A 25742-nucleotide genomic window follows, 5' to 3' on the forward strand; every position below is an offset into this window, starting at 1 on the left:
TTTATTGTTTATCAGAATAGAGTTGAAGCAGCTTGAAAACGTCCGGACTGACTACATTACTAATAACAAATGATTCTATAAAGCTTCTTTCCATGTTAGACATTGTGCTATGAGTTTTTGGAACGAGAAAAACAACAAAACTCCATAAAAAATAATGTATCAAGCTTGTATTAGTAATGATACTATTTAGGTATGATTAAATCCATGACCCTAAAAAAACTTGAATTTGTTAAGTACAATAATATTACACAGCAATGCTTTATAATAATTTTAGATATGTCATAATATTACAATTTCATCAGTCCTATTCCATTTATGAAACCTGAACAGACAGTTTTTGACTCAGTAGGTAGATGCGATGATAATATGAAAGCCAGAGCTCATCCCTGATCACTAATGATGGAAAAGTTTTTTACGCTCCATTCTCCACCCTATGAAATGATGAAATTCAATCCCAAAAACATGTAAACTCCATCAGTAGCACGTGGAGCGAAGCAATAGCTCTGGAAGTTCAAATGTACAATGCTGTATCCAACTAGAGAATAAAACTTTCCTCAACTGACCCACACCAAACACAAATTCGTACGGGGTCAACAATATTCAATGAAGTATTGATTTTGAAGCAGAATTGAATAAAAAATTTAGTTTTCTTTCCATGAACCATTCTAATAATACACTAAAAATCCTTACATCTTAATGATGATCGAAATATGGTAATGGTAATTCATAAAATCTATGCTGCTAAGTCTATGGATTTTTTCTTATAGGTTTCGTAGACCACAGATGTGGTCTGACAATATTAATATCTAGTTTGTATGGGCTGGTGAAAGTTGAAGGAAGCCTGACTGCTGTATTCCCAATCATAAAATTATGGCTTGCTAGACTAATTTACTCAAATAACTGGCAACAACTCATTCGGTTGACTGTTATTGTTATGCATAGTGCACGTATATTTATGCGAATTTATGCATAATTTGCATATTGATTTCACAGCATCTTGATGCTGTGGAAAAGGCGAATCGGTTCAGGGATCAACTCGAGAGACCGTGACTGTTATATAGTAATGAACTACATTTTCTCGTAGTATACTGCATCTTATAATAATATACTGTGCAATTTCAAGAATTGTCCTAGCTGGAATTTTAGTCGTCATTTATAACATTCCCTTGAGGGGGAGACATTGGATTTTAAGATTAATAATATGAGTTTCTCCAGTAAACTCCAATAACCCCCTTTGCTCCCAAGTATCATGTATGTCATTCTCGAAAGTTTGCACTGCTATATTTTTCAATTACCGAAATTTGGATTTAGAAAAAACGTGTAGATTTTTGCTGGGATGCACGTTGCACGTCTAGTGTAATTCGACAGCCTTGGATTCTACAGTCCTGATGGTGGGAGTTGTTAAGAAGAAATTATAATTATCAACACCTGAAATATTACAGAATTGGATGCGATTAACAAGGAAGAATGCATGTACTATTATTTGCATGAGGAGTATTCTGACTGAATATCTCGAATTCAAACTTGAAATTGTTATAGAATTAATTAGAGAGCAGGGCCAAATAGAGTTTTCCTTCTACGATCCTGTTTATTACGTTTTTTTCAATGTAGAAGTGTTCTGCTGCATTCGTAAGTGAACAAAGAAATCAGTGGAGCTCCCGTTTAATACTCTCACAACTGGATTTTCCTTATATTCACTGTGACCTTATTTCATATTTTAATGGCGTCTCATTTTCTTGTTCCTATTTCGCCTCTTCTATTATTCCTCTTCTCTGCAAATATTTGTTTCATCACGTACTGGGGAAACAAGAGCTCAATTTCATGAAGCACTCATTCAAGTTAAAGATGTACGATATTTATTGATCTAGTTTTCACTGTGTTGGCGAATTTGTAGGTCTCCAATAACTGATTACAGCTGAAAGGGAATAGAGCGATGACGTAGCTGGGTAATGGAGAGAGAGCCTGGAGAATTTGAGAGATGACTGAGCAAACCAGGACTAATTGAAGGATAACATTACAGCAGGAAATTACTGTGCAGATTGGATACAACTACATCGATATCTCATGCAACGATCAAAATTTGGATATCCCCTGTTATAATTTCCTCACCGTTACATCTTATGATACTATCAAGGGTGCGATCTATATCGGGATTGGCACCCCTGCTATTTTGAACATAATTGTAACGCTTGCTACATCGTTCAATATTATAACAATATTGAGTGCATCACATAATATTACGGCAGACTTCATGTTCTCAAGTCCTACTTGATAAATGAAATTAGTCCATAGTACCGTTTTGAAAACTTTCAAAAGGTTCTATGTTCTCTGTTCTGAATAGAAATTAAGTAGGCCTAGTTATGGACATAAAAATTTGGAAAACTTGAAAATGGAGTACCTAAGCTTCCGAAACTGGTTGTTTTTTAATTTGTTAATTGGTTCCAATTTAGAATATGTACTACCGAAGCAAGTACACATTTTATTTATTTAAAAGTTTTCAAAAGGTACTATTGTATTATTTCACAAATAAAAAAAATTAAGTAGTTCTGAATAGGCTATATACATTTTTAGCAAATTAATTCAGTTTAGCTTCAAATTGAGATTCGCAGCTAATCTGAACTTGGCAAACACATTATGTTCATTCGCACACGTCATGTGTTTGCCAAGCTATGTTCAATCTGATAGTCTAGTTTCATACACATCGATTTTTTGAACGTATAATTTTCAGCCGTCCTTATAAGTTAAATAATTATTCTAAACATAACTTGGTAAACAGATGATTTGTTCATGGTTTGCCTAGTCCCGTTCATTCATAGGGACGGTACAAAATCGGAAGTCCAAAAATCGATGTGTGTTAAGTGGAATACAAGCGAAATGAGTCGACCTACTAGTTGTAATGTGTTGGGTTGCAAAAATATCTGCTCATCAAGGTGCGTACAGATTTACGCGCCGCGAACATGAGCAATTCAATTTTAATCAGCAGACTATATCTGTATTTTTACAGAAACTGTAAGATACAGATATAAAAAGCTTGGCATCAGCTGATTAAAAGTGAATTGCTCATGTTCGCGGCGCGTATATCTGTACGCACCTTTAGGATAAAAAAATATTTTCCACATGAAGAGACGATTGAGATATTATGTGAATTATCTTTTTTTCTCAAATATGATAGAAATTATGTAGAAAACACTCACATATCTAACCTTTACAGGCCTACTTGAAAAATCTGATGAAATGCTTTAGAAACACACAGATAACTTGGTGAAAAATAAATCGCCCACCTGAACCTGAACCAAGCTGAACCTGTGAATTAAATTCACAGGTGAATTGGTGAATCTTATTGATGAATGGGTTGATTAGTCTCCATAAAAGACGATTTGGTTGTACTCACTACCAACAGGAAGCGAGCAGCTTGAAAATGACATATTGTCCAATGAGACAGCTCGTTGACATTGGGGCGTAGCTTATATTAGCTATTGATCATTTTTTGTGTTCCGAGTTCAGGCTTTCTTCGCTAGAATTATCCTTAACTACAGCTCTCGAAGTGAACGAACCTGTGTAATCATTGAAAAATTACAATAATATGAAGTTACATCATGTTTAAGCGAATTCACTGAGCGAACAACATTATTTTCTTGAGAGTAATTCTTTATTGTCGTGGCAGAAAAATATTGGGTCAAATTGCTAAATCCGGCCCTCCCTCTTCGTGTTGAAACTGGATGTATTTATTCTAATCAAGTATTGAAGTTTTATTGATAGATAAAACTCTACAAAGCTTGCCTGTGGATTAGGAGGAGAAGTGGAATAAGAAGGCTGGATCAAACAAAGCCAGAAATTCAAGTCATCTGGTTTCAGTAGCATCACTGAGGCCTATTTGATGATAACGTATCATTGTATCTTTTGTATCAAATCTTTCTTAATTCACGTGAACGAAGGGATAGGTCTGAATCAGATTCATTGAACTTAGTTCCACGAAACGGCTTCTACAAGCATCTAGCCTACTGCTTTCAAGCAGGAATTTATTGACAAGTTCAATTCAACCTCTCTTAAATCCATAGTGTTAATGCTTGATCATCAACAGTAGCCGCGTTGGTTCCTACACCAATAAAACACTAACTGATATAGATCAGCTGAAATCAACTAATTTTTATTGGTGAAGGAGCCCTACCTGTGCTGACGTCACACGAATGCACTACGGCTTCGTTTACGGAGGTAATGGCTTCGCTCGTTATTTCCATTCATTGATAAACAGAACACAATTTATTCTCTAAAATGATCTTGTTTATATTTCACAGCTGGCTATATGTCATCTATGAATTTCAGGGATGCGATATTTTGATTTTTCACATACTCACTCGCTCACTCACTTTTTTACTATCTACAGCTGTTTCAGCCAAGGATGAATTATCCTTTCAATGTCCTTCAGCGAGTTTTCCCAAGGATGAGAACTAGTACAATCGAATTTTTATATCATAAACCTACTATGTTCCGAATTTCGTGAAAATCGATAGAGCCGTTTTCGAGATCCGTTGAGCATAAATAACCAGATATAAATATACAAAAATACAGAAATTGCTCGCTTAATATAATAGGATAACCAGATAACCAGTTATAAAAATAGAAACAGATATACAGAAATTGCTCGCTTAATATAATAGGAATGTGATGATCATTAACTTCATCAGCTCTCCCAATGAGTGAGCTTACATGATTTCATCTTATTGAATGTTGATAAATTTATTCGAAGAAAGTGGATATTCATTGCATTTTCATATGAAGTTTCATCTTCTTCTTCTACTTTTCAGGGTCTGGTATCTCTGCCTGTTCCGAACCTCATATCCGTCTAACTTTTTCTTCGACGCCCACGGTCTCTCTTGACTTCTGGGTAGTTGTTGAGCACCAATTTTGGTATACCAGGTAATACTGAAATAATTCATACTTCATCACTCGTTAACACTGAAAAGCTCTATTTCCTTCTACTGAATCATTGCGACAAGTCTGCATTAAATGGAAAGGTGTGAGGTTTTATTTTCTTGCACATGATAAAGACCACAGACTCAATTCTTGAACAGAGGAAGAAATATATATTTTCCAGGGTATTCTCATTCATGATGCATCTTACGGGAATACACATGTTGGGTTGAGGTCTGTATAGCATCTTGAGTCTGGAAAGAATTGTCGATTATATGGAACTCCAATAAAGCGGTAGAGGTGAGGCAGGAGAGGTGATCTTCCTTTCCTAATATCGTCAGAGGAGGTGGTGAACATCCCCATTAGCTATTTCCTCCTCACCCCCCTCAACACAAGGCATCTTCTCCATAGTGCTCTGCGGATTGCATTAATGTTAATGCGAGTCGAGTGAACATTTTAATAACCGTTAGAGCCTGAGAATGAGCCTGTGTTCTGCTGAACCGAGCGATCCCCTGCGCCTAATACCGATGGAAATCGCACCGTGTTTGCTGTTCCATATGGCAGGCTTGTGTGGCCATCAGCCTAAGCAACCGTACAGCTTTATGTCCGTCCTGTTGGACTGTTTCACCTATCCAGTCGCAATAGCACATTTCTATCTCTAGCAATTCACTCACAATTGAAGAGCAAGCCAAATGAATTATTAGATTCAACACAGTGAGGCACTGTTGAAATTGACTTGGATGTGATGAAGAGTACTTTCCTAACAAGAACATTTTCAAGATAATTCTAACAAAAAAGAATCTAGCAAGAGGCGATTCAACACAGTGAGGCACTGTTGAAATTGACTTGGATGTGATGAACAATACTTTCCTAACAAGAGAGCTTTCAAGGTAATTCTAACAAGAGGCGATTCAACACAGTGAGGCACTGTTGAAATTGACTTGGATGTGATGAAGAGTACTTCCCTAACAAGAACATTTTCAAGATAATTCTAACAAAAAAGAATCTAGCAAGAGGCGATTCAACACAGTGAGGCACTGTTGAAATTGACTTGGATGTGATGAAGAGTACTTCCTAACAAGAACATTTTCAAGATAATTCTAACAAGAGGCGATTCAACACAGTGAGGCACTGTTGAAATTGACTTGGATGTGATGAAGAGTACTTCCCTAACAAGAACATTTTCAAGATAATTCTAACAAAAAAGAATCTAGCAAGAGGCGATTCAACACAGTGAGGCACTGTTGAAATTGACTGGATGTGATGAAGAGTACTTTCCTAACAAGAGAGCTTTCAAGGTAATTCTAACAAGAGGCGATTCAACACAGTGAGGCAGTTGAAATTGACTTGGATGTGATGAACAATACTTTCCTAACAAGAGAGCTTTCAAGGTAATTCTAACAAGAGGCGATTCAACACAGTGAGGCACTGTTGAAATTGACTTGGATGTGATGAAGAGTACTTTCCTAACAAGAACATTTTCAAGATAATTCTAACAAAAAAGAATCTAGCAAGAGGCGATTCAACACAGTGAGGCACTGTTGAAATTGACTTGGATGTGATGAAGAGTACTTCCTAACAAGAACATTTTCAAGATAATTCTAACAAGAGGCGATTCAACACAGTGAGGCACTGTTGAAATTGACTTGGATGTGATGAACAATACTTTCCTAACAAGAGAACTTTCAAGATAATTCTAACAAGAGGCGATTCAGCACAGTGAGGCACTGTTGAAATTGATTGATATGTGATAAAGAATTTGTCTCTATCAATTTGCAAGAGAATTCTGACAAGAAGGAACCTAACAAGAGAATTTGCATTTTTCAATTGAAGAAATGTTTAAGTGAATGAGGAATAAATTGGTACAGGAGAATGTTTTTATATTCTTGGTATGATAAATATAGTTAGTTTGTACGTTTGAAGCTCACTTGAAAGTTTTCTAACTGCCTCAACCATAAAACATGTCAAATACAATACCATTAAAAAATAAAAATACTCATACATTCTCGATAAATAATACACTGTATATGGTACGGATTACAACACGGGCTGTAACTCTGGCTCGTTTAATCACTTTTTTTGGAGAGCTGGATGTAGGTCTAAAAGCATCCCACTGAATCACAATTGAAGTTCGGGTATGTTTATTGAGTTGGAAATTAGCATTTAAATGGGTTCTTTCAGGTACAGAAAAAGAAGAAATTTGAAGATGCTTCTATAATTAGAAGTACGCGATGTTTACTAATGAGTTATTTTGAACCCATCCTCTATGAATTCATCTTTCTCTCTCTAGTTTCTCTTTTCTCGGAATAATGGAATCATTAAAACTGTGAATCATTAAAACTGTGAATCATTAAAACTGTGAATCATTAAAACTGTGAATCATTAAAACTGTGAATCATTAAAACTGTGAATCATTAAAACTGTGAATCATTAAAACTGTGAATCATTAAAACTGTGAATCATTAAAACTGTGAATCATTAAAACTGTGAATCATTAAAACTGTGAATCATTAAAACTGTGAATCATTAAAACTGTGAATCATTAAAACTGTGAATCATTAAAACTGTGAATCATTAAAACTGTGAATCATTAAAACTGTGAATCATTAAAACTGTGAATCATTAAAACTGTGAATCATTAAAACTGTGAATCATTAAAACTGTGAATCATTAAAACTGTGAATCATTAAAACTGTGAATCATTAAAACTGTGAATCATTAAAACTGTGAATCATTAAAACTGTGAATCATTAAAACTGTGAATCATTAAAACTGTGAATCATTAAAACTGTGAATCATTAAAACTGTGAATCATTAAAACTGTGAATCATTAAAACTGTGAATCATTAAAACTGTGAATCATTAAAACTGTGAATCATTAAAACTGTGAATCATTAAAACTGTGAATCATTAAAACTGTGAATCATTAAAACTGTGAATCATTAAAACTGTGAATCATTAAAACTGTGAATCATTAAAACTGTGAATCATTAAAACTGTGAATCATTAAAACTGTGAATCATTAAAACTGTGAATCATTAAAACTGTGAATCATTAAAACTGTGAATCATTAAAACTGTGAATCATTAAAACTGTGAATCATTAAAACTGTGAATCATTAAAACTGTGAATCATTAAAACTGTGAATCATTAAAACTGTGAATCATTAAAACTGTGAATCATTAAAACTGTGAATCATTAAAACTGTGAATCATTAAAACTGTGAATCATTAAAACTGTGAATCATTAAAACTGTGAATCATTAAAACTGTGAATCATTAAAACTGTGAATCATTAAAACTGTGAATCATTAAAACTGTGAATCATTAAAACTGTGAATCATTAAAACTGTGAATCATTAAAACTGTGAATCATTAAAACTGTGAATCATTAAAACTGTGAATCATTAAAACTGTGAATCATTAAAACTGTGAATCATTAAAACTGTGAATCATTAAAACTGTGAATCATTAAAACTGTGAATCATTAAAACTGTGAATCATTAAAACTGTGAATCATTAAAACTGTGAATCATTAAAACTGTGAATCATTAAAACTGTGAATCATTAAAACACATTCAACACAGTGAGGCACTGTTGAAATTGATTGATATTTGATAAAGAATTTGTCTCTATTAATTTGCAATTGAATTCTGACAAGAAGGAACCTAACAAGAGAATTTGCATTTGTCAATTGAAGAAATGTTTAAGTGAATGAGGAATAAATTGGTACAGGAGAATGTTTTTATATTCTTGGTATGATAAATATAGTTAGTTTGTACGTTTGAAGCTCACTTGAAAGTTTTCTAACTGCCTCAACCATAAAACATGTCAAATACAATACCATTAAAAATAAAATTTCAAGATAATTCTAACAAGAGGCGATTCAGCACAGTGAGGCACTGTTGAAATTGATTGATATGTGATAAAGAATTTGTCTCTATTAATTTGCAATTGAATTCTGACAAGAAGGAACCTAACAAGAGAATTTGCATTTTTCAATTGAAGAAATGTTTAAGTGAATGAGGAATAAATTGGTACAGGAGAATGTTTTTATATTCTTGGTATGATAAATATAGTTAGTTTGTACGTTTGAAGCTCACTTGAAAGTTTTCTAACTGCCTCAACCATAAAACATGTCAAATACAATACCATTAAAAAATAAAAATACTCATACATTCTCGATAAATAAATACACTGTATATGGTATGGATTACAACACGGGCTGTAACTCTGGCTCGTTTAATCACTTTTTTGAGAGCTGGATGTAGGCTTAAAAGCATCCCACTGAATCACAATTGAAGTTCGGGTATGTTTATTGAGTTGGAGATTAGCATTTAAATGGGTTCTCTCAGGTACAGAAAAAGAAGAAATTTGAAGATGCTTCTATAATTAGAAGTACGCGATGTTTACTAATGAGTTATTTTGAACCCATCCTCTATGAATTCATCTTTCTCTCTCTAGTTTCTCTTTTCTCGGAATAATGGAATAATTTACCCTATTATTCATTGCTATGATTATTCTTTTGAACTTCATGAGGCTAATAAAGAATGCATCAACTATGACTTCACAACATTAATTCATAGAAGGAGCAGCGAAGGGTCAAGTGTACTTTTCACGGTGTAACATCAAGTTTCAACTAACGTATTTTGCTAGGGCAGAATACAGGAATTATCTTGTCTAGATAGCACCAACACAGAGATAGTTCACCTGAACGAATTGCAACATTTTCTGATGTCACAGATCGGTGAAGATGACCAAAGTCATGGAAGATGGCGCACTATCGTACAGTACTATGATTCACTTTCGGGATTTTCATGGGTTTCGGTGAAAAATCAATCCAGTTGCTGATGTTGCACGAAATCACGAAGAATATAATTATGATTTCTCAAGTGAAATATCTCAAATGAACAAAGTGAATCATTAAAACAACATTTAAGACTGTGAATTATCTGTCTCATGTGTCTATGAATCTATGAGTTTAATAATTATAATAGTATATGTGTCTATAGTTAAATAATTTATTTGAAAGGAAGGCTGTTGTCAGCGATATCACAGAATTGTTTCGTAATGAAATAAACTCAATATAATTATTATGTTGTCCATACTGAACACCATTACAGTAGATAACACAGTAAGTAAATTCAAGATTATATGAATATATTCATAAAATCACTCTCTAACACTCTGAATTAAAATTTTACATGCTCTAACTTATATAATCAACCAAATTCTTGGTGTCGAAGAGGAGGGAATGTGGAAGAGGATGGGAGGGTAGGAGGAGGGGTTCTGGTACTTCCATAACCCACATACGAAAAAGATGATAATGTCTGCCCTAGTGAAAAACCGAGTTCCGTTCAACGCTTAAGGGCGGAAACTTTTTCTCCAAGGGATACGACGCGCTTCCATTTTTGGCCTGGAAATTACTCGATTACATGCTTCCAAATTGAATATCCGGAGAGTTTGATATTCACCCTCATATATTATAAGTAACTACCAGTGATAACACGTTCTGCTGTTGGATTTCATCTGGCCACGTGTATCGAAATAAAGATTCACTGAAAATACACGCGATCGATTCTACACCACACGACACCTAGGCAAAACAGGCTAACTGAAGTTTTCACCAATTCCCTCTTTCACTCAATGATTCGTTCCATAATTATTTTCTAAATATGTAAGCTCTAGAGTCCCAAGTATATTGATCTGTAACCACATTCACATGTGAATTTTGCCGAAACCAAAAGTTCGCGTTCCTGTATGTACACTTACAAGTCTTATTTGTTTTTTTTTAAGTCACGTTGGGTGAGGATGTAGAATAATCTGAAATGAATGGTGGAGTTATCTCGTGACTTGAAAGAAAAATGCTTTTAGTTGAGTGATTATTGAATAGAATGATTAGATGGAGTGAAATTGTGATTATAGTAGCAATAAACTTCAACAAAGCAAGTGGCACTTTGCACTGGGGCTCAAACTAGTAAGACTTGATTGTTGAGAAACCTTTATCATAAATCTCAATTAAATTAAAATTATCCACCAGAAAAAATTGTGGTTGTGAGACCAGTATCTAAATTTCATGGTGAATAATGAATAATTACGGTATTCTTAAACCTCATCCAATAAATCAAATAAGTTATGCTTCTGATTTTAGAATATAGGGAATCATAATTATGAAAGAATATACTGTTTTGTTCATTTCGAGAATTTCAGAAAAAACATTTTAGCTGAGAAAGGTAGAGCTAACTCAGGACAAATATAGGAATGGCTATGTTTATGTAAGCCATGCCCCAAATTCAACAAGCCGTCTCATTGGTCAATGTCTTGCACGTGACATTTTCAAGCTGCTTGCTTCCCAATGGTAGTGAGCTGTAAAGATAGAATGGCGACCAATCAACCTATTGACCGATCAGAGAACTCTTTGATTTTTAAGGCGTGGTCTATTAATTCAGTCACTCATCATATCAGTTTCAAGTTATTACTTTCCTTGCCCTATTACCATAGGTAAGGAAAGTATTGCTTTCAAAAAAATCTAAGGTACCCTAATTCCATGTTTTCTATATGTTTCAAGGTCCCCTGAGTCCAAAAACATGATTTTTGGGTGTGTGTGTGTGTGTGTGTGTGTGTGTGTGTGTGTGTGTGTGTGTGTGTGTGTGTGTGTGTGTGTGTGTGTGTGTGTGTGTGTGTGTGTGTGTGTGTGTGTGTGTGTGTGTGTGTGTTGTGTGTGTGTGTGTGTGTGAACACGATAAGTCCATTCCTGATTAACCGATTGACTTGAAATTTTAAACTTAAGGTCCTTATACCATGAGGATCCGACAATAAGAAATTCAATAAAATTCAATTTAAAATGGCGGATAATGGCTAAAAAACCATGTTTTTCACGGTTTTCTCGAAAACGGCTCTAACGATTCTCTTCAAATTTATACCCTAGATAGCTATTTATAAGCCCTATCAACTGACATGAGTCCCATTTCTGGGAAAATTTGAAGGAGCTCCGTAATATTCCTGAGAAGAATGAATTTTGTTAAATATCTATCACGATTTTCTCAAAAATGACTCGACCGATTTTTTTCAAATTCATACCCTGTATAGTTATATTATATAGTATATATATCGTATATATATCAGCTCTATTAACTGGCATGAATCTCTTCCCTGAGAAATCAACAGGGGGTCCACCCCATCCTTGAGAAATTTACTTTGTAACCTCTTTCTCGTGCATGAGGTAGGTAGGTAGAGCAGTTTATTCAAAAGAACACATGTCGATATTTTATTTGTAGAACAGCTGTTTTGACAACTTTTAAGAAATCCTCAAATTTCATAATTATTCAAACAAAGGAAAATGTACTCTGAACACAATCACAATAGTATAATCGTAGTTTTAATTATTTAGCCGCCAATCGGCATAATGTTATTCCCTAAATTATCCTCGTTAATGAGGCTTATAGATCAATGAGCAAGGAAAGTTGTGTGAGTGTACCACACCAGATTTTGTTCTTATAGTACACGATAAGAATGCAAAAAGGGTATATTCATTCCATTAACGACTAAACTAGAAAAGCTCAATGAATTCTATTCAAAAGTTCAGTGTTGCTGAGAGATTTTTTTTCACCAATTCATTTCATGATTATCCTATGGTATAATATATTTGATGATAATAAGTCAATATTAAGTGAATAACAATAAATATTTCATCTTGTGGTTGAGCAGCCTCTCATTGAGATCCCTAATTCGTGATAGTTCTATCTAGGAATAAACCCAATCACTAAACGGTCCATAATTGCTATAGTGTTTGACCATTGACTATTGTGTTGAAGGATATCAAACATTGAAATAATATTCAATATTAAAGATTCCTTCTTGAGAAATAAACTAGCTTTGGAGTGAGTCATTTGACCTTACTAGATTGCTTGTTTTGACAATAAAAAGTCGTTTTCATTCAGTCACTAGATAATTCTGGATAGAGGAATGAAGAAGCCACCATTGGTCAGTAATCATCAAACGTTTCAGTAATTTCTTAAACTACCTCATGATTCCCAACCATAGTAACTTCCATTGTGGTCGATAGACTATCCATCTGTGCCATTGATAGTGAATGAAATTCCCCTCCAAATTACATTCATGCATGATATTGTGAATTGGCTGCATAATTCATCCCTCATTGTAATTAGACTATAGAAGCTAAAAGAGTCGAGATCTTTTAAGTAGGCACAACTATACCACTAAGTGGCAGCTCTTTTCGCTTTCTACCCACAGAGGGAAACTGAAATTTGTGAGCGGCATTTTTTTGACTCGAGGCACCAGTTGGTTTTTGAAGTGAGTTGTGCACTACTAAGAATACTGTATCAAATGATTAACGAGCGCAAGCAGCACTTAGCAGAACAGAGAGACCGCGCACTTCAGCGTTATAAGAAATTACAAAACTTTAATGAGTTTCAAGAGAAGTGAGTCGGATGCTGCTGCTGCTACTTTTGCTCTGTTCACCGTGCGTTCTGTTTTCGACCATGTCATCCAAAGTTTTTAATTAGAAATGGAGGACAAAATCAGTGCGAATTCATGCTGACGACCGCAAAAATAATTATTCTATTCATTCCCAAGTGAGCCGCGCTAATGCACCGGAACATGCATCTGCGACTTAGAACCTCATCTTCGTTCTTTTCGCTTAACTGTTGAGCTCCTGTGGCCGATTTATCATTTCCTCTCCGCTAAAGAACGGATATACTTCTCTTGATGAGGGTTGGCGCAAAATATTAGGATCATCTCAACCGGGTTTTCTCCACTAATACAAAAATATGTCGCAGCTAGTCACTTGAAAAAATAAATAGATTCAAATTAATGTTTGTATAAGAGTAATGCGCGCTACGAGAGTAATGTAGCTACAGTTTTAGGTGTTTTCCGAACCATTGAATACGATTTCGAATCTCGTAATCGATATTTAGCATAGGTGACATTCATTCTCAAACTATCCCATTCATTCGAACATTCTCAAATTTCATCGAAAGCTGAAGTTTCATTCTCAAACTCCATTAAAAGTTGAAATTCTGATGAAATTTCAATGTTAAACAACAACTCCCATTATTTTTCCATTATCTCACACGAAATCTGATAAAATTTTGAAAAAGAGTGATATTCGTTGTGATTCGACATAGATTTCAAATTTTATAGATAGTATTCGACAATAATTACAAGTATTTTCTTTAGTAAGATTCATATTTGCAAAGTTTCCATAATTCTCTTTTCTTTATTTCTTTTTTCTTTTCTTCTTGAATTTTTCAGTATTAGTTACATACTTAGTTCTTCTTCTTTTATCTGTTATACTATAAGTTTCATATTTGCAAGGTTTTCTATTATTTTTTGTTGTATTTTGTTTTCTCTAAAACTCAATAGTATATTAGTTAAGTTATTCTATTTTCATTTTAATGTATTGTATTTTCAAATTGTATTATGCTCAATGTGTGTTATGAGGGCAATAATGGGATTCAGTTCCTGGTGCCCTCAAATATGTAAATTTTCAAATAAATAAATAAATAAATATTCTTTGTGGAAATAAACAATTTAACAATTTATTACAAAATTTCAGCTTATTCTTTTGATGAATGAAATTTATTTGAGATGGAATTGACCATTATATTAGAATCAACAATATTAATATATGTACCAGGATTCGTAAATCACGGCTTCAAGACTTTGGAAACTGGAAGCTATCAGCAACGTGTTCTTATCATTTCTACTGACTAGAACCATAGAATAAACAATCTATAAGCTTATTTCTAGGAGTGTAGAATTTCCTCTGCTAGAACGAAAAATCCATCTATAGGAATATTCTCAAAATCACTCCAAATAACTCTCTAATCACAGATTCAAAATAAAAATCAAGGAGAATTGATAGTATAGAATAGAGTTATACTACTCACATTTAACATCGAGTTGCACAGTCATTGGTTCACTCGATCCGAGGACATTGCGGGCCTGGCACGTGTAAGTACCAGAATCTTTCCTCGTGATGGGTCTGAACTGGAGGCTCTCCTCAAGACTCGCCACATCCAGGCTTCCTGCTCTTCGCCACACAACAGAAGCAACAGGATTTGCATCTGTTTCGCACTTCAGTACAACCGTATCACCCTCCTCCACGTCCGTCTCAGGAACTCCGATTAGTTTCACATCTGGCGGATCTGGAAATAGGGAAATTTCAACATTATCATCAGGAAATAGTGAAGATAATAATAATTTAAGAAGTTTGAAAAAATGTTACAAACTACTGAAAATACAAGAGTAGTTACATTATCAGTTCAGTAGTACTTGTGGAATTGAATATGAGCCAAGTGAATGTATACTAGTGAACACTATATGGTGGTGACTGCCCAGTTTGTAACACTTTTAGCTGACATCAAAACAATTCCCTAAATTTTTATTTCTGATCCCGTAGGTAGTAAATGAATACTAGTAAACACTATATGGTGCTGACTGCCCAGTTTGTAACACTTGTAGCTGACATCAAAACAATTCCCTCAAATTTTATTTATGATCCCGTAGGTAGTAATCTCAATACTGCGGATGAACTTCTTCGACTTATCCTGTAATGGGGAATATCAGTGAGACTTTCACTTTTTTCAAAGTTTGGGCATCATTATTCTAAAACTTATATCAATCCATATTTTTCTTGCAAGCTCTCAGTCCCGCTTGCATTCTGGGTTATAATAAGGCATACTTTTCGATACCCTGCTTTCTGCCACTCTACTTACATGCTCATTCCCTCTTATCATTTCAATCTATTTTCAGATACATTTTTCTTCACAGAGAAGACACTTTCTGTTCTCAGTAAATTGAGATGAAGTCGAACAATCCTCTATACTGCAAGCAGTTTCATCTAAAAAGAGAATATTCTACAGAGAAAAAAAGTTGAACATTCCCAAATTAAAGTGGTAAATTCTTGTTACTGAAACTATTAGTTTTCTTTAATCGATGTCTATTGAGATCATGCTCAATTGTTGTTATTAGGCTATATATCAGTTTCTGTTTCTAGAAACTTATCAAAACTAATGGATCATGGAATCTATCGGTTCAATGGTTCATTGAATTTGATGAGTGTCCCAAAAACCAGGCCTAAGATCCATTGGATTAACAATGAGTTGGATGATACATTGTAATAGGCACCGAACACTTAGGGATGGCAATGACCTAAAACAAGCTCTGAGCTCTACTTATTTCTCCTGCACACAAGTTTCACAAATAGTGCCACGATTAGAATAAGCTCAATGATCGAGGTGCGACTGAGTCCAGGCAGCAAAACTTGGAGTCGGTAGACCGCAGGTCTCACGCGTCTACTGTATGGCGAATTGTGAGAGAGGATTATCCGGACTTTAATGTAATGGAGGGAAAGAGAAGTTGGGCGGACGAGTTTCAAAGGGAAGTTTCATGATGACGACGGCATTCAAAAGGATAGCCGAAAGTATATCTTTGCCTTCCTTCCCCTTACATTCATTACATGCGAGTCTCTTGATATTATTTCCTTGGGGACAATGAGCGCACGCAAGTGCAAGTGCGCCTCAGTCGACAATCTCCCGAGCTTAGAATCAACACAAACAATATGATTGTTTATACTTGCATTGTTCAACCGTAGATAATATTGTGGCGTTGGGCGACGAGCCCACATTTTTGTAACATGAAATGGAGTCTTCCCACTGGGCTTCCAACTTAATTATTATCACAGTGTGGTCATAGAATAGAACAGAGATGAACGAAACAATGAAACTGTAAGTGGTAGCTAGAGTTAGACTCTTCTCCTTCTTCTTCTTCTTCGTCATCATCTTCTGAAGATATGTTAATTCTTAGCATAACTGTCTCTCTTCCTTTCATACAATTTATTGATAGACCCTTCTCCTTCTTCTTCTTCTTCTCTTCTTCTTCTTCTCTTCTTCTTCTTCTTCTTCTTCTTCTTCTTCTTCTTCTTCTTCTTTTCTTCTTCTTCGTCATCATCTTCTGAAGATATAAGTTAATTCTTAGCAAAACGTTCTCCCTCTCTTGTATACAATTTATTGATATACTCAAATGAAACCTGTGATGTTTTAATGTTGTTAATCTTTCTTATAGTTGTGTCATGGAATCATGATCATTCCCAATTGACATATCTCTTATCAGTTTTGAGATGATTGGGAAAAGGATAGATTCCACAATAAATTCATCTTCGTCCACATCGAATGCGTAAAAATTATATTCCTCTCAGAACAATACCTATAGAAACTACCTTGAATAACAACTATATTGAGTTGAATTGAAAGTTCATATTTTCGATCAATGAAAGCAATTTTGTATACTGATGCATCATGGTAGCTATATTGAAATAACAAACTTTGTTACTGAATGAGAACGGCTTGATACCGTCAAAACCACTTATTTATTAAAATAATTTGAGATACTAGTTTTGTTTCTTACTTTTTCATCGAAATTGTATCTCGAATTGTTTTAATAAGTCAGTGGTTCTGACAATACCGTGTCGTTTTCGATCACATTCCACAAATATTATGGTACATTCATTAAGGCACCTAAAATAGAATTAATTGAGTTACAGATGGAGTTTTGTTCAGCATAACGGATGAAAAATAGTGACAAAGGCATTGCTGACTATCCAGGAGAATTTACATCATGAAAATTCACTCAAAATAAACCAAATCACGATGAAGTTGATGTTTTGCATCTGTAGTTTGTAAGCAGTGTCAAAACTCAATTATTATCAATATTATTATTCAATAATCACAATTTTGGAAGGGGGAAGCTGTTCTTCATCGAGTGAATTCCAACAGTGATGCCAATTCAAGTAGAGATGATGAGAGGGTCGGTTGATTAAAAATAAATGGCCAATCATCATAGCAGCGGCGGCTAAACCGTTCGAATTATTTTCAACGTTTATGAGGTGGCGCGGGTGGTAGGGTGGAGGTTCAGAGGGTGATGGGGAGCAGCAGTGGGTTGGGGTTTCTCTCTTTTTCGTCGCATCATCGCAGTCAGTCTCCCACAGGCTAATTTGAATATTCGAAATTAATTCGGCAAATGCAGTAATCAGTAATATCCATAAAAGCCGGCGCACTGGGCGTTAGTATTAGCGTTAGCGTTTAGCCGTCGACGATCAAGTCCATTACATGATAAATTTGGTATCTAATTCACGAATTCGGCTGCAATCGAGTTACTTGGAGCCGTGAAATCCTCCGGATAGTTTCAATGTAGGCAGTAGGATTTGCCATCACCAGCACGTCGCTAAATATGGCTAGGCAAATTGCATTGCTAGTGGCAACGCTGAAAGCGATTAGGGCATCATGTCGTTGCATGTTAGCTGGCCATAAATACCAGCATGCAACATGCGTTCTGACACGACCATCATCCACCGCCGCCGCCATTGCATTATTACATCCGGAACCACATTTTTTGCTGATGGTGATTGGCACTAATCAAAGCGATTCACCGCTGCTGAACCACAATAGGAAATCATAGATGAAATAGTTATCATTGTTATGGGATTTACTGTATTCATGGAAATGTGCCTACTCAGAACACTAATGACGCTATTGTGATAATGATATTGCAACCTGATATGAATCTATCCCTCTACATGAGGTACAATCAGATAATAGGATATTGGACTACACACTGGCCCACCATGGAGATTATTTTGTTTCAAGAGCACCCTGTTTCATTTGTTTGTAAAAAAGCAAGGGTGTAATAGAAGTAACGGATAACATTTTATAAAATGGAATAATGAAAATGTGCATGGAAAAATATTAATAAGTCTATGAATAATTATTGTTGAATACCAAATTTTCTGAAAAAGTTTGACAAATTTTCTGAAAAAACAGCCTAATGAAAACACTAACTATCATTAAACATCAGGGAAATTTCTTCTGAAACAACATCTCCAATATTGCTTGCTATTGTTGAAAAATAATAAATCTTTTATCGAGAATTATAAAAAATCAACAGCAGATGTTGATCAACGATTCATATAGATTCCATTCCTGAGCATCATATTATTATAATCTTCACTCATTAACAAGTAACAATATATAACCTAATATTTGCTGTAGAATCCAATTATCGTAGAAGAGCAGTTTTTACTTTCCTTGCCCTATTACCATAGGTAAGGAAAGTATTGCTTTCCAAAAAAATTTAAGGTACCCTAATTTCATGTTTTCTATACGTTTCATTACTTTCCTTGCCCTATTACCATAGGTAAGGGAAGTATTGCTTCCCAAAAAAATTCAAGGTACCCTAAATTAATGTTTTCTATACGTTTCAAGGTCCCCTGAGTCCAAGAACATGATTTTTGGGTATTGGTCTGTATGTGTGTGTGTGTATGAGTGTATGTGCGTCTGTGTACACGATATCTCATCTCCCAATTAACGGAATGACTTGAAATTCGGAACTTAAGGTCCTTACACTATAAGGATCCGACACGAACAATTTCGATCAAATGCGATTCAAGATGGCGGCTAAAATGGCGGAAACGTTGTCAAAAACAGGGTTTTTCGCGATTTTCTCTAAAATGGCTCCAACGATTTTGATCAATTCATACCCAAAATAGTCATCGATAAGCTCTATCAACTGCCACAAGTCTCATATCTGTAAAAATTTCGGGAGCTCCGCCCCATCAATGCAAAGTTCGATTTTAGATTCCCAATTATCAGGCTTCAGATACAATTCAAACAAAGAAAAAAATCAAGTGGAGTAGATTGAGCATGAAAATCTCTACAATTAATGTTCAGTAACATTTCCACCTAAAATTGAAAATAAGCTTTAAATTCGAGAAAATGTGATTATTCAATTGCTAATATTATTGTTGATTCTATTAAATCATTCACTATGAAGAGATAGCAGACCTCATGTGTGTCTCCAGCGTTATTGCCCAGTCACCAGCTGGCTCAAATCTTTGAATAGTAGACTTGAGATGCGCGGGAACACTAGCGTCAGGTGATCAATTTTGAAAAGTGTGAGTGCGCCACACCAGATTCTATTTAATTGTGTAAGCATGAAGATATGTTGAGGATGGAACGAAATGAAGCATTTTTCATAGTGATATAGTGATATATCGTTACAAGGACATTATGATACTAATACCTATTATGACGAGTGAGATATCTCACATGAGTCGTGTATTCTGTAGTACAGCTTCATCTGGATTTCACGATTTTATTGTAAAACAGCTCATAACAAGAGTATATATGAAACTAATACCTATCATAACGAGTGAGATAACTCATTTGAGGCGCGTATATTTTTTACCAAATCTCCATCTCGTTTTCACAATGATATTGTTCAGTAGCAATTGTAAAAATAAACGTTATTGGTTGGGGTTTGGGAAGATGAAGCCGTAATATCGTGCAAAAACCTTGGTTGCTGGAGGAGCCATTTTTCTGGTGAATTCGAAAACAAAGAAATGCCTCTGAACGGGGCCATATGCATTATGAACGATAAATCTCGGTAGCTCCCTCTCCCAGCTTTCTTTCCTTACAGTGAATGCAAAAGCAAAAGCAAGAATTCATGATGACCAACCCTATTCCCTTGTGACATGTTTTTTCACCCTGTTCTCTTACACCAAACTCGGTCCATGGTAAAATGAAAACCAATCTCTCAAGAATGGAATGAAAATAATATGGGCTTTGTGATTCGGAGGAAGTCTTGCTCCCACCATCGCCGTCTTTCCTACATCTCTTAAAATTATTTTTCTCCTGATTGAGTTTCAGTCTTCCTCATCCAAATCTATATCTATTCTGAAAGGAGAGTGAGATAATGATAACTTTGGATGCCTTGAGGCTGTACAGAAAATAAATAAGAAAAAGTATCACCACTACCACTGGAAATAATGTTGAAATAATACTATTTTGAAATGATAACAATGTGAAAAAGCTGCGCTATAGAGTATATAATATGATGTGGCGCTTCTCTTGAAGATTTTACTAACTCACTTGCGTTATAGAATGTTTCCTGATGAGAAATTGCTCTACATTTCCATCCTATCCCCCTATTCTAGTTGTTCGGAGATTTGACACATTCCTCGATTGTTTTCACGGATCAAGCAACAATTATGCGGCTTGATGAAAGTAATAAAATTTACCAGATAGTTATATTATTATAATATAATATAGCTATTTTCATATTAGATAATTTATGATTCAGAGGCCCGGGTTCAAATCCCGGCCCGGGTAAGATATTTATGTCGGGCCACTCCCGTGTTTCGGATGGACACGTTAAACCGTCGGTCCCGGCTACCTAAAAAGCAGTCGTTAGGTCATGTCAGAGGCCCTGAAATTGATCAGTTGCGACCTGAAAACTCTGACACCAGATTTGAGCCAGCAAGGTCACTCGATATTATTATTATTATTATAATTATTGTTATTATTATCAGATAGTTATCGAATCTAAAGACAATTCAGAAACTCATATTTTAATATTCAAAAATCAATTTATCCAATCTAAAGACAATTCAGAAACTCAAATTTTCAATTCAAAACAATTTAAAAATCAGCAAATCATCAACCCAGAACACTCTATAAATATAACACCTGTGTATAGACAATTATATATTTTTTATAACTCACGAATTGGAATACATTGCACATTTGTATTACTCATGTTATTATGTGATATAATCTCCTATCTTCAATTTAAAAGCTATAAAAATCGAAATATAGTATTAATTGCTCTATTGCATTCGAATTCTAATTAAAGCTCCCATGGCAAATAGAAAATGTGATTCCGAATTGTCTGCTAGCAGGGATAAATGCCATTACATGAACTCTCATCCAATAAAGTTCATTAATGTGGTGGTTGGAGGTCCATTGAGGAAGATCTACTTTGAAAAGTGAGCGACAGACTGCGGCGAAATGGAATTTATTAACGCAGGGGCGAAATATTCTGCCATGCGTTTCATGAGAGAGCTGGTGCGATGGAAATGCGGAAAAAGTGGCCTTTCGGCACAGCTGCTACTTCTTCTGCACTGCAACGAACAGGGAACAGGCTAATGGTTTATGTAACAGGTGACACGTCAAAGCTTTAATAAGAAGATGAAAATAATTTGTGAGTGCAATCACTCTGCCCCACCTGTAATTGCCTGCTCTATTTTACAAGCAGAGAGAATGAAATTCGCTCCAGCTCAGAGGATTTATCATCTTCCCTCACCCGAGAGAATAATTTGACGCAATCATTCTCCTCGCAGCTCAATACCGTTAATGTTTTTTTCTGAGTTTTCCGAAGTAATTTTCTCCGCATGCAGTAATTCTGGTCATATCTCAACCAGGGGACGTGAACTATAACATTCGAAGCTAACCAACAGTAATTATTACAGCTCTATGCTCCACAAACTGATTCATGACTATTGAAATAGAGCGGAAATCTCCATTCAACAAAATTACAGGCAACTTATTCCTCCTGAAAATACATCGTCTAACAACGGTATTTAACTGGAGGAAGAGCAAACATATCGTATTATCTGACATGAGAATTAAGAGTCCTCTTTTTTAACTCAATTTTATTTCTTTCAACATGTTTCGACTTTGAATGTAATTTTCAAGTAGTCTAAGTGAACAGAATAGATTTATTCTATTCTCGTTACCAAAGAACTGTATTATCTTTTTATAATCAATAAAAACAATATAAATACTTGTTCTTAATTTGAACAAAAGTAGCCCATATAAATGAAGTGATTTTCTGATTATGATTATGCAATAATTTTATTGGAAGCGTTTTGGGAAGATGAAGCCATAATAATTATTATGTAGCAACCTATCTGACTATCTGACAGACATTGTTCTTTGTACTTTGTTGTACAGTTGTGAGGGTGGTGAATATAGTTATTTGTGCAACTAGTGCGCAAAGTGACAGTTTGCTGCACCGAAGGAAACGTTTACGCACGAGCCGTAGGCGAGGGCGGAATGGTTTCTTGAGTGCAGCTGAGGAACTTTGCGCACGTATTTCACATTGAATTTTTCCTACAGTTACCATTGAATATGAAAAGTGGGTAAGTATGGGTAAAATTCCCTGAAATCCATCAAATTAATGTTTTTCTGTGTAATTTTATTATTAATAAAAACCTTAATTTATTTAAAATTGAATGATAATTATTAAATTATAATGATTAGTAATCGAATTGGAAATTTATCTGACTGCTTGAAGGGGGTTTATCTTATGTAAGCTTTGAAATGACTATAATCAAGGCACATAATAAATAGGCAACGCTGTTCTCCACTGCCATTATAACGTTCACCTCACTATACCACAGTCAGTGTTACCAACTTAATTTCCTGCACTGGTGCTCCATATAACCTACTAACTATTTTGCGTTTCATGCTGAAAATCTGGAGTACGCAAAGTAATACTTTGCGCACTAGAGCGGAAAAGTAATTCTTTGCGGCCTCCAATCAGTGCAGAAATGGTCACTTTTCAAGGTATCTATAGAAAAATTATATTTTCGTGTCCAATTACCAGATTTGTTTCCTGTAGAAGTTGAGCCGTCCATCACTCGAATTTTCCGGAATGATCATTAATATCAGCAGTATTTTTACTCAAGAAATGATCTTGTTACCTTATTCATTAATGAGAACAGTATCAGATCAATAAAAATTACGGTTGTGAAACATTAAAAAAAAATTCGAAAGAATCAAAATCTGACAGAATCTTACTCATATCTCTCAAATTAATTTACTCTTATAATGAGCATATTATGTTTTGTTCTATTACAGAATAGTCACCTGCTGGAATACATTCTCAAGGTCCGAACAGAACGAGTTAGTGGTGAATCGCGGTTCAACTTTCAATGTCAATCGATGTCAGTGATCAACTGGCAATGATAAAAGCATATTTGAATGTCATTGCACTGAATATTTATTGTTACTCAACTGTTCTGTTCACTACTCTTCACTTCCATGCTTCACAATGGGTGACATTCGAAAGTGCGATATCTCAAATTTGCGAGTATATAAATTTTTCGCGAATTATGTTTATTTTATAAAATTATCAACACATTTTAAATAATATTAACTTATTGTCATTTAAAAGTCTCAACCCCCTTACCTCCCTTTCTACCTTTAAAATAATGTATGTTATATTGTAATTTATCTAATATTTTGTGTAATTGATGTTGTAGTTTTAGTTTTTTTTTTAAATAAACATTTATTTATTTATTTTAAAATCCAATTAAACATAACCTTTTGGGGTTTTTCCAGATCATTGAACTTTAGTTTTAGAAGTCTAGTTCATTGGATGCAGAAATTTCAATTTCTCTAGTGACAAAAGTAACTTGACTTTTGTCTAGTGTCTAGTGACAAATTGAAATCTCGCAGTATTGAGGCACTCCTTTTATAATGTGTTTGTGTTATGAAACACCTATGGAGGTCGATCGCGACCTAAACTAAAGCTAAACATTGACCTGGACGTTCTTTTCGATACCCTTATACTCTGTATAGTAGGTGGAGAGGAATAATCTGATCAAATTTTCTAATAGCGTGTTTCATTAGGACTTCTTGAATTGTTAGTTGGAAAATAATTCCATATTACCTTTCTTATATATTTTATACATGAACGTTTTTCAAGGGTCTTCTTCTTCATGTGCCTGTCCGCTTCCAGACGTTGGCTACCATTACTCGCTAGTTTCACTCTATCCACAGCTGCCTGAAACAATTCTGCGGTATTGATGGAGATCCAGGTTCTCAAATTTTTCAGCCATGAAATTCTTCTTGTGCCGACTCCTCTCCTTCCCATTTCTCTTCCATGCAATATGGAAGTGTGTTATGAGTTTCTCATAATATGCCCCAAGTATTGCAACTTTCTTACTTTTATATCATTTAGGAGCTCTCTTTCTTTCCGCATTCATCTAAGAATTTCGGCATTAGTCACACGATCCATTCATGAAACTCTCAAAATCCTCGTATACTGCCACATCTCATACGCCTCCAATCTTTCTGTTGCAACTTCTGTTAGTGTCCATGACTCAACCCCATACAACAATACCGAAAAACATAGCAGCGCAACATTCTAACTTTGGTATTCAACCCCAGATCTCAACTTTTAAAGATTGAAGTCATCCTCATGAACACACTTCGGCTCCTTTCAATTCGGCATTTTGTCTCTTGTGAATGGTTCCATTGGTCATTTATAGTGGATCCAAGGTAGATATAGCTTTTTACTCTTCAAAAACACTTAACTAGAATGGGATACTTTTTAGAAATTAATAGAACAATATGAAAACTTGTAGTACAACTTTCAACTTTCAAATAAGAATATTTTAAATAAAAAAGGGTAATACAAGTTTTCATATTGTTCTTATTAACTTATCACTCTTTCTATAACACCACATTTTAATCTTAATTGCTTTGTCACAATTTTGTTCTTACTGATTTTGATGTATTTAAAAGGGTAGTATGGGATCATTTTTTAAATAATCTGATTAAAATAGAGAATATAGATAAAAATTACTGACATGTGACATCGAGCCGCGCCTTGACGTACTGCGACTTGGTCGGGTAGGACTCGTGCACGGCTACACAGTAGAGCGTGTTGTCGTGGTGGTGCTTGTCAAGCGGCAAGTCCAGCAGACTGGTCGTCAGCCAGGTGCGCCGGTTGTCGGTCTCCGGCACCGACTCGCTGCGACTGGCTGAGGTGACCTGCTCCTTGTCGAGGTACCACTCAAGCCTCGGCGGCGGGTTGCCGTGTCGGCTCAGGCACTTGATGGCCGCCCTATCACCCGCGCCTGCCGTCAGGTTAGAGCCTGGCTGCAGTTGACTGCCGCGGAACTCGATGCGGGGTCGTTCCGGCGCAACTGTAACACAGAAAAAGGATCCAAAATTATGTATTCAT

The 25742-nt window shown here is 35.2% G+C and overlaps 1 protein-coding gene across 1 annotated transcript in view; it reads right to left on the reverse strand.

Annotated features, from left to right (window-relative positions):
- LOC111063053 (irregular chiasm C-roughest protein-like) overlaps positions 1–25742 on the reverse strand; it is a 175241-nt gene that overhangs the window by 31073 nt on the left and 118426 nt on the right. Inside the window, exons 4-5 of the mRNA XM_039420521.1 lie at positions 25366–25704; positions 14822–15079 (exon numbers count right to left, since the gene is read on the reverse strand). Coding sequence (XP_039276455.1) covers positions 14822–15079; positions 25366–25704 — 597 coding nt within the window. The remainder of the gene's footprint in view (positions 1–14821; positions 15080–25365; positions 25705–25742) is intronic.

This window comes from Nilaparvata lugens, chromosome 2, assembly GCF_014356525.2.
Source record: "Nilaparvata lugens isolate BPH chromosome 2, ASM1435652v1, whole genome shotgun sequence".
Lineage (NCBI taxonomy): Eukaryota > Metazoa > Arthropoda > Insecta > Hemiptera > Delphacidae > Nilaparvata > Nilaparvata lugens.